The sequence below is a fragment of the Phoenix dactylifera genome, chromosome 5, assembly GCF_051530095.1.
Source record: "Phoenix dactylifera cultivar Ajwa chromosome 5, Ajwa_hap1_PhDact_Kaust_v1.1, whole genome shotgun sequence".
Taxonomy (NCBI): Eukaryota; Viridiplantae; Streptophyta; class Magnoliopsida; order Arecales; family Arecaceae; genus Phoenix; species Phoenix dactylifera.
The window spans coordinates 35,340,933-35,353,829 of record NC_143194.1 but is presented as its reverse complement, the minus strand read 5'-3'; the positions used below and the strand labels follow the sequence as shown (position 1 = coordinate 35,353,829).

The following is a 12,897-nucleotide window of genomic DNA, read 5'->3' as shown; positions in this document are numbered from 1 at the left end:
ATGCCATCACCCCACATCCATGATCGGACGGTCATACGTCGTCGGATGGATGGAAAACTATGCGTTGAATTTGAAGAGGGCATCCCGTTCCGGGCTGTTGCCGTTTACCATCTCTTGCTGCCAAAAAGTTAAACAGCGTTGCGAGCGCCTAACGCCGCTATAATTGCCATGGTGGGGGGTGGCGGGCCCCCACATGAAGTCCCGGTGGGCGGGCCCACCTTATCTTTTTCGGTCGAGGGCGTCCGGGCCCACCGGGTTCTAGAGCCCTCCCGCCGCCTGCTTGGCTGTTGGCCGAGATCGGACGGCAGTAATCGATCGGCCAGGGCAAGGACAGCCGTCGGATCGGTGGGGCTGCCTATGCCGGTCATTGTCGCCGGCCCGTGCTCAAACGCTAACCGCTGCGGTGGCGCAGACAGGCAGCGTGAGGGGCTGCGCACGCTTCGTACCGTCCAGCCCCGCGTTTAGATTTATCCGAATTTAAGCGATTATAATAAGACGCGGATGAGGTCCGGGAGACCCGGGCTGTCACCTTCCCACGGACAACGCTCCCCAACGGACGACCGCATGATGTTTCTATGCGGTCTGTCGGGTATCCAGTCACATCGCCACGACAGCGACAGCGCAAGCTGGAGCGTTCATCGACTCTTTTTTATAAATTAATAATAAAAGTTTAGGGGAGGGTGGGAGAATAATGACAACCGCGTAGAAATCTGTATGCGAACGTGCGGAGGTTAGGCTTTGCCCCTTTATCTCCAGCCTGCCGGGTAAAACCACGACTCCAGCGAATCTTCTGCGGGTCCCACCCGGCCTCGCCTTTCCGTTCCTCCCCACCGCCTCTCCCCCAAATCCATCCGTCGCCTTTCCGCCCTTTTTGACGCTTATTTTGACGTGCCCACTGCATTATACTCTGTGCGTCTTCCACACCACACTTCGTATTCCAAGTCCTCCTCCTCCCTCTCCATGCATGAAACGCGGGAGCCATGGGACCCGCTCTGGAAACCAAGCCAGCCAATGGGGTGGTTCACGACCGCTCCAGCCTGGCGCCACTCGGAACGAGAGTACAGGCGTGCGGATGGTGCACGTGTGCCACCTTTGCGTCCCGGAAAAGCAAGACACAAGTACGATAGGATTACAATAACTTCACAATAATAAAGTAGTAATAAATGAAAGCATGAGCAGTCAAGTGGGATCCTCTCGCCCAAAGTACATACGTTCCACTTGCATAATAATAAAATAAAAACAAACAAACTTTTATGCGTTATGGAGCTGCCCCTGCGCGCTTTATAGCGAAAAAAAATATATGGATGGACCACGTGAGCCGACCGTTGAATCAGAGCCATCCATCCCATTAAACAAAAAAAAAAAAACTACCTGGAAGGACTGGTTGGTCTGGTATAAAATGGCTATTTTGCGTTTCGAAGCACGGAAGGCGGGCCGCTCAGACTCTCAGCTGTCCGCTTCAATCCGGCCGGCTTTGTTCGTTTTGAGTCAGCCAGTGGAAGTATCAAGTGGTGGTGGTGGTGGCCCAGGCCCACGGTGGTACGTTCTTCTGCAGGCCCACGAAACGGATGGCCGAGCCGCTGGTGGGAGATAGTAGTCCCCCAAACGGGTGCAGGGAGGAGGGGATTTCAAAACGTGTGGTCCACCGGAAGGAGAGGGAGAGGACCGTAAATATGTCCGCCCGAGTAAGTTTTCGACCTCGCTCATCTTTCCACCAATTGTGTGCGTGCCCTGGCTGCCGTTTCGGAAAGAAAGCGCGGGAAGCAATGCGTCAACGGAGTGCCACCTGGAGATATTATATATATATATATATATATATATATATATATATATATATATATATATATATATATATATATATATATATATATATATATGTTGCAGGGACGGCATTCTGCCGGAGCCTCACACAACAGCCTAGCCCACATTAAGCTCGCAGAGAAAGAGGACCATGTTCCTCTCGAGGTATTGTCCGTTTTGGGGGTCGAGCGTACCCAGAGCCCTCCTCACGGTTTTGTCCCACAAAAGGGCCCTCGAAAAGAAAGTATTTCCACCCCCCATTTAAGGCACGGAACCTTTCCGCTACTAGCCGATGTGGGACTAAATTCAAGGCCCCCTCCCCCCCACAACATAGCCCCCCAGCGGGAAGGTTCCGACCAGGTTTTACCCCAACGGGCCCCCACAGTTCTGGAGGGTAGTCAATGGAGAGAGGAGGCGCCCCTACCTAGCGCGCCATCTGTTGCGGAGACGGCATTCTGCCGGAGCCTCACACAACAGCCTAGCCCACATTAAGTTAGCAGAAAAAGAGAACCGCGTTTTTCCCGAAGTATTGTCCGCTTTGAGGGTCGAGCGTACCCGGAGCCCTCCTCACGGTTTTGTCCCACAAAAGGGCCCTCGAGAGGAAAGTATTTCCACCCCCATTTAAGGCACGGAACCTTTCCGCTACTAGCCGATGTGGGACTAAATTCAAGGCCCCCTCCCCCACAACAATATATATATATATATATATATATATATATATATATATATATATATATATATATATATATATATATATATATATATATATATATATATATATATATATATGAGAGACACATGATATAAAAACCTTATAAGGAATCATACCTCTACAACAATCCCAACAAATATAGGAACAAAAATGTTTTAGTAACAGGAGAATGTCACTCATAAACAGTCACCCTGGTGTAGTGTACTCTCATTGCTCAAGGTAATTGGTGTAAGATACACGAATCATATTTTTTTCCAGGGATTTTTCTGAGTTATCATGGCATTACTCATTGAGGAATTTACAGATTTTACAGAGAGATAGACTCCAGCTAGATGACACGTTTTTATGTGGTGGAATTAGAATGTATTCCACAGAGAGAGAGAGAGGTGAGAAGGGCATGCTTAATGTGCATTAAAAAAAGATAAATGTCAACTATCAACTTCCATTGCTTATATGATTTTAGTGGGAACAATAATATAAAAATGTTCTCGACTTTTGTTCTTATACTGACATATAACCCTATAACCCACGTGATACATGGACATGATTTTTTTTATTTATATATATTTTCAAATTATTCTTGATGTATAATATGAAAGTATAATAAATAATATTTAAAAAATTATATAACTTTATCAAAACCGTCCTGGTACCGCTACACCATCGTAACAATTGTTGCTTCAAGCTATGAAGTAGATTACATGTGGGTGGGAGTAGCAATTTAATCCGCGCTTCATCGGGTACCAAACTGATATCAAATCCTAATGGGGTGGGTTTTATCCAACTTGCAGTAGATTCGGGGTGGATGCGGATAATGGTAAAAATCTAAGATGGATATGTATAACTTTTCACAAACCATCTCTCCACTCTTTGCCTTAATTGCTCCACTCATAGGAAAGAATAAATATATGAAAGACTATATGCCACGATGCTTAATTGTTCAATTTTTTAGTTGATTGTTTTTTTTAGTTTAGGAGTTATTTAAGTTCTTAAAGAACAATATTTTTGTCTATTATGTTCCTATTACTATTGAAATTTTGGTTTGTTATATTTTATGTCTTCAATGAGGATGCAATAGAGTCGAGTAGCTGAAAGCTCGAGTTTAACTCGATTCAAGATACTCAGGCTCGAAACTCAATTCATGATACTTGGGCTTAAAACTCGACTTAAGATCGATCAAATCTTAATATCTAAGCCTGAACTTGAGTCGATAAAAAAAATACTCGACATCGACTCAACTCGACTTGTATAACATCCAAGCTACACTTGACCTCGAGTTCGAACATTGATCATAACTCAAAAAGATAGTTAAAACAAAATATAACATAATATTATATTTTAAATTATTAAAGTAATAATATATTATAAATATTATATATATATATATATTCGACTGGGCTCGTAAGTCTTCGAGTCGAGTGTTTTGCTATTCGAGCTTATTTTGAAAACTATTCGAGCTACTCGAGCTTGGTAACAATCAAGTTTAGACCCGAGTCGAGCTTAAATAGCTCGCGAGCTGCTTGGCTCATTTGTACCTTAGTTTTCGACTCTTATTTTGTTTAATATTGTGTGAAGTATTAAGGTTGACCTTTTATTATTTCTCATTAATTTGATTTATATGCAAAAATAATAATTTTTGCACCTTTTTTCACACTGATTTGCCCAACCCACCCCATCTAACTCTACTTGCCTCCTCTACCCCGAGGTGAGTACGAGGTGGATATGGGTACATTGCCATCTGTTTACACTACATTTTGATCACCGAGAAAGTAGCAATGAGCAGGCACCATATGAACCAAGTCGGACAAAGTCAAGCAGGTGAAAGCCATATAATCCTTGCTAGGTTTGATGGAGTTTGATCATGATAAATTTTACTAAGTATGGAGGGATAGGCCAAAGGAGGAGGATTTGACTACAGTATTGATAAGCAAGCTTAAAGATCAAGAGGGCCGTGATCAACCACAAGGGTGGATTGATCTCAAGGGTGTTCTAATATATAGAACATCATATTATGGAGATAGCTACCACAAGCTGAAGCAGATTAATGATGAGCCAAGACCGATAGACTATCGGTTTGGCGGTTGATGCAAAGCGACCATCCTAGTAATGTAGTAGTAGGGAGGCAATTACAAGAACTATTATTAAAACATGGGTGACATCTGTTGGAGTGGTCAGTTTCTATGTCTTAGTATAAATATTATATTTATATTCTGTGTAAGGACCCTTCGACAATTAATCCAATAAATCTTCATCTATTATCTAAGCCTTTTAATTTATCTTGTATCTTAGAAGTAGGCATAATTTGGTTTTCTACTATAGCCAACTTTACATATATATCTATTGTAGCCCAATGTACACCTTCTTATCCACCTTCGAATGATGGTTGAAGGTAGAAAAAGTACTTAAAGATCAAGGTAGTTAGATCCACCCTACTTTCTTTCCTTCCTTCAAATTTCATCATCATCTTTCCGGTTGATCAAATGCCTAGTATAGTCATGCAAACTAGCTTCATCGCTATAGAAAACTCGACGCCTTTGTCTGCCAGCTAATCGAGTTTCTTGGGACCTTGAGTTTTCTAACGGACAGGACAAAAATATGTCAATACCAAACCTACGTATGTACGAGCCAGAGTATAAATATATTAAATTTCAAATCCATAGATATGTGAGTTGGCTGAGTTTGAGTTAAAATAAAATTATGAAGAAATAATTATTATATATAATATTAAATATATATTTTCAATAAATTAAAAATATTATTATTATTTATATTCTTTGTTATATTAAATTTACTACATTTTTTGTATTTGCTATAATATTTATATAATAAATTAAAAACTATTCTTATAGCTTGCAATTGTTTATTTATATTTTAAATATCAGCTCTCGTTATTTTAATTAATATATAATTTTATCTTATTAATAATAATGTGGAACGCGAGAATAATTTAAATTTCGTATTTACGTACTAAGAGACATATACAGTAAGCGGAAAGCTTTGTTTGTTAATACATACATTAAAAAAATAAAATAATGAATAAAAAAAGAACAATCCGGACCTCCCCTATATTAATAGCCCGAGTAACGGGGACAACTCAAACCTCTCCAAGCGCAAGGGGAGCAAGGGAGAGAAACAGTGGGGGAGGTTGATCGCCGAGAAACAGAGCTTTCTCTTCTAGTTTAGACCCAACGGGAAACTTACTCTCTCTTTGAATTCTCGAAACTAGCCTCTGCCACTATGTGTAACACGAACACCACCACCGTTTCCATGGCGGCTAGCGACGAGAACCCACGGACACCCCCTCTCTACTACACCAATATCCCGCTCTCAAAGCCGGGAAAGAACCAACCTTTGAAGTTGCCGGAGCCGGCCGAGTCTCTGAGGGAGGCCTCGTCCCTCTTCCGCCTCTCCTTCCCCATCGCGCTCGCCGCGCTCCTTATTTACTCCCGCTCTGTTCTCTCTATGCTGTTCTTGGGATCTTTAGGCGACCTCCCGCTCGCCGCCGGCTCCCTCGCCATCGCCTTCGCCAACATCACGGGCTACTCCGTGCTGTCGGGCTTATCTCTGGGAATGGAGCCCCTTTGCTCCCAGGCCTTCGGTGCCAACCAGCGTAAACTCCTGGCGCTCACCCTTCACCGCTCTGTTCTCTTCCTCCTCTGTTCTTCCATCCCCATCTCTCTTCTCTGGCTCAACATGTCAAAGATCCTCCTCTTCCTCGGCCAGGACTCGGAAATCACCTCCCTCGCCCAAAGCTACCTCCTTTTCTCCCTCCCCGACCTCATTGCCTTCTCCTTCATTCATCCCCTCCGCATCTACCTCCGGTCGCAGGGCATCACCCGCCCCCTCACACGCGCCGCCTCCCTTGCCGCCTTGGTCCACCTCCCGGCCAACCTCCTCCTCGTGACCCATCTCCGCCTCGGCGCCCCCGGCGTCGCTGCCGCCTCCGCCTCCTCCAACCTCGCCCTCCTGCTCTTCTTCCTCTTCCACCTCCGCAGCGATCCGGACCCGACGTGGCGGCGTCCCACCCTCGAGTGCCTCTCCGGTTGGGGGCCCCTGGCCCGCCTCGCCGCACCCAGCTGCGTCTCGGTCTGCCTCGAGTGGTGGTGGTACGAGCTGATGATCCTCCTCTGCGGCCTTCTCCCGGACCCGAAGCCCGCGGTGGCCTCCATGGGCGTCCTCATCCAGACCACCGCCCTCCTCTACGTCTTCCCCTCCTCCCTGGGATTCGGCGTCTCCACGCGGGTGGGCAACGAGCTCGGAGCCAACCGCCCGACCGGCGCCCGCGCCTCCGCCGTGGTCTCGGTGGCGCTCTCTGCCGTGATGGGGTTAGCGGCGATGGGGTTCGCGGCGGGGATGCGGAATCGGTGGGGGCGGATGTTCACGGACAGCGGGGAGATACTCCAGCTGACGGCGGCGGCGATGCCGCTCGTGGGGCTGTGCGAGCTTGGGAACTGCCCGCAGACTGTGGGATGCGGGGTGCTGCGGGGGAGCGCGCGGCCGGCCCACGCGGCCCACGTCAACCTGGGTGCGTTCTACCTCGTCGGCATGCCGGTGGCCGTCGGGCTGGGGTTCGGCCTCGGCGTGGGCTTCACGGGGCTCTGGATGGGTCTCCTCGCCGCCCAGATGTGCTGTGCCGGCCTCATGCTCCACGTCGTGGGGACCACCGACTGGGAGGCCCAGGCTTGCCGGGCCCAGGTTCTAACAGGGAAGCCTCCTGCGGGGCTCAAAGAGATGGAGGAAGGCAAAGTTGCTGATGATGAAGCGGTAAAGGGTACAGAGAAATGCGATGAGCCGTTGATCTGAACCAGAACGGATGAGATTGAGAGTGGACGAGATTGAGAGGAGACATGTTATAATGCACTTCTGAGTTCTCTAACTTTTAGGATTTTAGAGAGAGAGGGAGAGACAGGACTAGATGATTTTGCGTGGATTGTTGATATATATTTTTTATTTTTCCTATCTAATCGAAGCTATTCACTTGATCTTTATTTTTGTACTGATGAGTAATGACTTGGAAGGTAGAGCGTATATTTGTGACTTGGGGGAGCTTTTGGTATTTGAGAGTTGTATTTGTACCTTGGCTTGAATTTGTTTTTAACTATTTTTCTCAACTTAAAGGGTATGGTGCCTAATTAGAAATTTTGAAGAAAATTGCAAGAGAATAGGTTTCTTAAATGCTGTGAAGTTGGTCGACATTTTACGAAAGTTATGCACGATTTTTTTAGGGGATTGGATTGCAAGAAGAGGCAGATGGAGGCCAACAAGATAGAGAATTTACATCAAAAGTGTTGTTTTTTTTTTTTTTTTTTTAATCTTTACAAGTCCTTGATTAAATTTACTTGGAACTGATGCTTCAGCTGTAAAGTCTGCTCAAGCTTTGAGGACGCATGGACGACAACTACAATGAAACTAAAAAATATACGTACATTTTAAATGTTCGAAGCCTTTTATTCAAATCTTGCTATCCCCAAAGAAAACTCTTGAGTATGCTTAAACAAATAATTATTAGCATCACAATTATGGGGGCTTTGAGTGCCTTGGAAATTGTTAATGATATATTTTACAAAGGAACAGCATTATTTTATATAAAGAACTTCATACAAGGCATAAGATTGTTTCATTTTATTAATCGAGTGTCATGACGGTCCACTCAATTAATTTGAGCCTAAGTCGGCACTTTATTAAGATTGATTTATTTTTTGAGAAAACATTAATTTTTTTATCAATTTTTTCTTTATTATGCAACATTCAATTTGTTTTTACTAAACAGAGATATTTATGTTCAAAACTTTGTTATAATTCATAAATTTCAACCGTGTACTTAATAATATGGATTGATGGAGATAGTGTATAAGAGAATTATGCATATTGCATGCATGCATGCATTTGATGTCTGGTGTCGTCATTCTCCTTCCAATGAATGCTGAAGAAATTTCATTAAACTATAAATACATAAAGACTATGTGCAAGAACTTGAATGTGTATTATATAATATCTATCGCTAGTGGAAATTTTTATTCTTGCTGGTTGTTAGAGTTAATCTATATCATGATTTGATGCTCTCTGGGCATTTTCCTTCTCTTCGTACACTTTCTCTCTCCATAAGGAAGCAAACAAGGAAGAATGGATCATTGAGGCATCAAAGTTAATTGATGTCTTTATTTAATGTTTCTCCTCTCCTTACAATTTTCTCTACCTGTATTTTCATTCTCCATAACAAAGTAAAAACAATGAATATTTGAATGTCCATCGGAAACAATTATAGGATAGCAATATCTAGCAAGTTATGTAATTAAACTTTAGTTAGGCACTCTAGGGATATCTTTGTGAGGCTAACAACAGGCTATTAGACATATCTAACTACCTGCCCGCTAAATAGACAATCTACCTAAATAAATACAATACAAATATTATAGATCCTTGGAAAATTTGATAGGTAGAAAAAGATTTTTGGTCTTGCAATTTAAGATCCTTTCCTTGTTAGTAGATTCACTACCTATAAATATTGCAACTACATTGACAAATATTTATACTATTTTCTTTTTACATTAGAAATCAAACAATATGAAGGGAAGGAAGGAAAATGTCTTGTTGTCATGTAAGTAGTTGTTCTTAAGTGTTAAATCAAGTAAAATGATGGCTTTTCTAGAATAATAGAACGAGATTATCTTCTAGAATCCAAATTCTCTACAGTAAGTTTTTTAAATGACAGAATATTGTACCATCCTAGATAGCTGTCATATCATCCATCTTGGAGACGGACGGCCGCCACTCATTGCGGAAATCTAAGTGGTCATGTTTGGTGCTGTGAGAATCCGTGCGGGCATGTATTTAATTCCACATCGGTTATTTGCTGCGTAAATCTTGAGTACTTATAAATGATTAAAAAATTCAAATAATACCTTTCGGCTAGCCATTTTGGGTGAGATCCTAGGTTGTTACAAATAGTATCAGAATGGACCCAACTCATAACTTATGTGGACTAGAAGACATTACAGCACTGATCTGGCCAATCGTGGTGTTTGTAATTAGATTTGAATAGATTTGAATTCTTAGCCTGCTGAGGATGTCAGGGGTTGAACGGAGGGAGTATGTGAAAATCCGTGCAGACGTGTATTTAGTTTCACATTAGTTATTCACTAGGTAGATCTTGGGTACTTATACAGAATCAAAAAACTCAAATAATACTTTTCGACTAGCTATTTTGGGTGAGGTTCTGGGTTGTTACAGGTGCTATACATAGTGATGCACCCCAGATGAGCGGCAATTATTTGTTACCTAGATGGATGATGTGGTAGCTATTTATGATGGTACAGTACATTGTGGCGCAAAAAGCACACCCCAAAAGATCCTAGTTCTATTTTTCTAATTTAAAAAAAGTTGAAGCGGATAGAGATCCATAAGAATGCATGCAATGATGAACTAACATCAATCTTTGCAAACAATCTTGATCAGTACCTAAAAACCTCCCCAAATATCGGATCACCATTAAGGAGCATGTTTTGTTACATAAACATGGTCAAATGAGATGCTTTACCTAATTAGCAGGGTTGGCTCAACCTTTAGGCGACTGAGGTGGTCGCCTAAAGTCCCGGCTCAAAGAAGGCCCACTATAGAAAAGGCCTCAAAGACAAAACAAAAGGAAAAAAGCCCCCTCTTAGTAAGTTCAACTTAGGCCAGCCCATTGCAAGAAAGGCCTCGAAGACAAAACGGAAAGAAAAAAGACCCACTTTAGTAGGTTCACCTAAGACCCCCAAATGCATTGAGCCGCTCCTGCTAATTAGTTGAGACAATCGGATCACCATCAAGGAGCATGTTTCGTTACATAAACATTGTCAAATCAGATGCTTCACCTAATTTCATTTAAAGTTCTTACCATCACATACAATGATCATAAAGCTAACTAGTTGAAACATGCTAATTTTTCCCAAGCTAGGCGTCTCGCTGCATAATAAAAATTCTAATTTTGTGCAGCATCTAATATTTGGATGTGAATTGGGTGGGCTGTTCGGCCTCCCCTTTCACACAAAAAAAAGTCAAAACACTCTTGAAGGTGAAAGGTCCCGTGCTGGAGCCGATCGTTCTGTTGGCTAGTCGATTCAGATTACTTCCTTAAGGTTTAGGCAAGATCAAATTTTGATAATTTACACCATTAATGTAAGAATGAATCTTTGTTAGGCCCGATCAGATTCGGCCTCTTTGCTCCAAAATCGGAAACGACTTTATTAGAATCCAACTCTTTAGTTTAGAACCCAACCAACCGGAAAGTTTAGAACATGGGTGATCAAGAATGCCCGCCCATTGGCTCGGTTTCCGCCAAAGTTTTGTCCAATCCCACCCACGGCGCCGTCCAGTTTAGATGGGTCCCTGTCGCTGATTGGTGTGACCCACCAGAATGGACGGTAAACAATGTCTCATTTGAAATAAAAATTGAATGGGAACGACAAACGGGAGAGAATCTGAACCCGATAATAGCCGTGTGTTTCACTTGTAGGCAACAAATTCGATCGCTTTCAAACCAAAATCTGCGACGTCTCTCTCTCTCTCTCTCTCTCTCTCTCTCTCTCTGTGTGGGCAGATTAAGTACATGGCTCCCGGGAACGAGGGGCCAGCCATTCCTCATTTTTAACAAGGATGCAAATTTACTTTGTCACATGCTGTGTGTGGATTCGAATATATATTTAGATGGGTAAATTTTTGATATTTATATAAAATTAAGAAACTTAAATATGATCCGACTTATGATAAATGGTATCAGAGCGAATTTAGCTCATGATTCATGTGGACTAGAGGATGACGCTGCAACACGGGTTCATGAGGTCAGACCATAAACCGATCGTAGTGTTTGTGATTAAATTTGAAAAGGATTTGGACCCTTAGTCTGGCGAAGATGTTAGAGCTTAAAAAGGAAAGTACGTGTGGATATATATTAAGTCTCACATCAGTTATATACTAAATAGATCTTGGATACTTGTACAAGGCCAAGGAACCCAAATTACACATCTTGATTAGCCTTTTTGGTTGAGATCCTAAGTTGTAACATATTGTATAGTATTTTACTCGGCCTACATAAAAAAATAATTAGATCCATTCATTAGGCGACAGATTATAATTTTTATTCAGATCAATATGGATAAGCGGCATATATTAATTCTAAGTTGACACGGTTGCTTGTTTAATATGTTTTTTTTTAGTACATCAGCTGCTCACACTAATCTCGCGTGAGCATTGCTATCTGAGTCAAGAGAAAGAATACAACATAGAGGTGGATGAACAGATACAAAACGGGTCTAGAAGACCTCTCGAAAAATGATGAGCAGCAAAAGAGGCGACCCAATCAGAAGTTTTATTTGCCTCCTGGTACACATGCACAACCTGGAAGGCACCACACTTTCTTAGCAGCCTCCGGATGTCATCTAGAAGCGTGTGATCTGTCTCCCTCGGCCCCTTTTGTAGAATCCGCTCAATCACATTCGCTGAGTCCCCCTCAAGGATAATGCTTCCAGCCTCTAACACTTACCTTGTATACGAGATTCCCTCCCACGCAGCTATGAGTTTTGCCCTAAAAATTGATGCCTCAAAGGTATGCTACCCTCTACATTAATCAGCCTGAAATTGTGGTCCTTGATCATAAATGCAACTCTAGTGCAACCTCCGCCATCTGACAGGCTACCATCAAAATTCATCTTCAGGTGGCCTGGGGGTGGGGGCTCCCAAGATGTAAAGACATACCTCGATGCTATAGTAGCAAAGGGGAGACCCAAATGTTCCTAGCCATCTCAGATGAAACAAATATAGTAGCCTCAATGACTTTAACGGCCTGACGGATAGTTCTATCCACTACAGACCTTAGGGGAGCTCTCCTATTCTCGAAGACTCTATCGTTCCTGTCCAACCAGATGTGATAAGTTAGATAGGCACCAACAACACTTCAACCAACAGAACTTGGAGACTATATGGCAGAACTCATATGCCGAAGCAAAACCTTTGTAGACTCAGTGGATCTCAGCAGGGAAAATGATACCCTTCTCCAGATCTGTGCGGCCCGTGGGCACTGTAACAGAGCATGGCTGATAGTCTCCACCGCCTCCAGGCAGTCCACACATAACGAAGAAATCCTAACCTCCTTCCTCGCCAACACACTCTAGGTCAATAGGCACCCCCAAGCCACCTTCCATAAAAACATGACAACCGAGGGGGTATCCACATCCTGCATATCCAACCACCGTCAAGTCGTCTAGAGCCCTTCCCATCCATCACCGCCTGCAGGTTAGTTGAGCGAACCTTGGCTCTCCCGGTGGCCGCTCAAACCAATCTGTCCGTCGTGACCTCATGAGGTTGCGGGATAGCAAAGATCCTCTCAGCTAGCTGTGCCCCAAAGGCCT

At 43.3% G+C, this 12,897-nt stretch overlaps 1 protein-coding gene across 1 annotated transcript; it reads left to right on the top strand.

The window, feature by feature from the left end:
* The first annotated feature begins 5,623 nt into the window (after positions 1 to 5,623).
* LOC103713410 (protein DETOXIFICATION 51-like) lies at positions 5,624 to 7,499 on the top strand. Its single transcript, XM_008800326.6, has one exon. It carries the CDS (start codon positions 5,750 to 5,752, stop codon positions 7,313 to 7,315), a length of 1,566 nt encoding a protein of 521 aa, XP_008798548.2. The 5' UTR covers positions 5,624 to 5,749; the 3' UTR covers positions 7,316 to 7,499.
* Positions 7,500 to 12,897: the final 5,398 nt, after the last annotated feature.

Bases quoted from the DNA above. Each gene is read 5' to 3' on its own strand.
- LOC103713410 (XM_008800326.6), top strand. From the start codon at position 5,750: ATGTGTAACACGAACACCACCACCGTTTCCATGGCGGCTAGCGACGAG.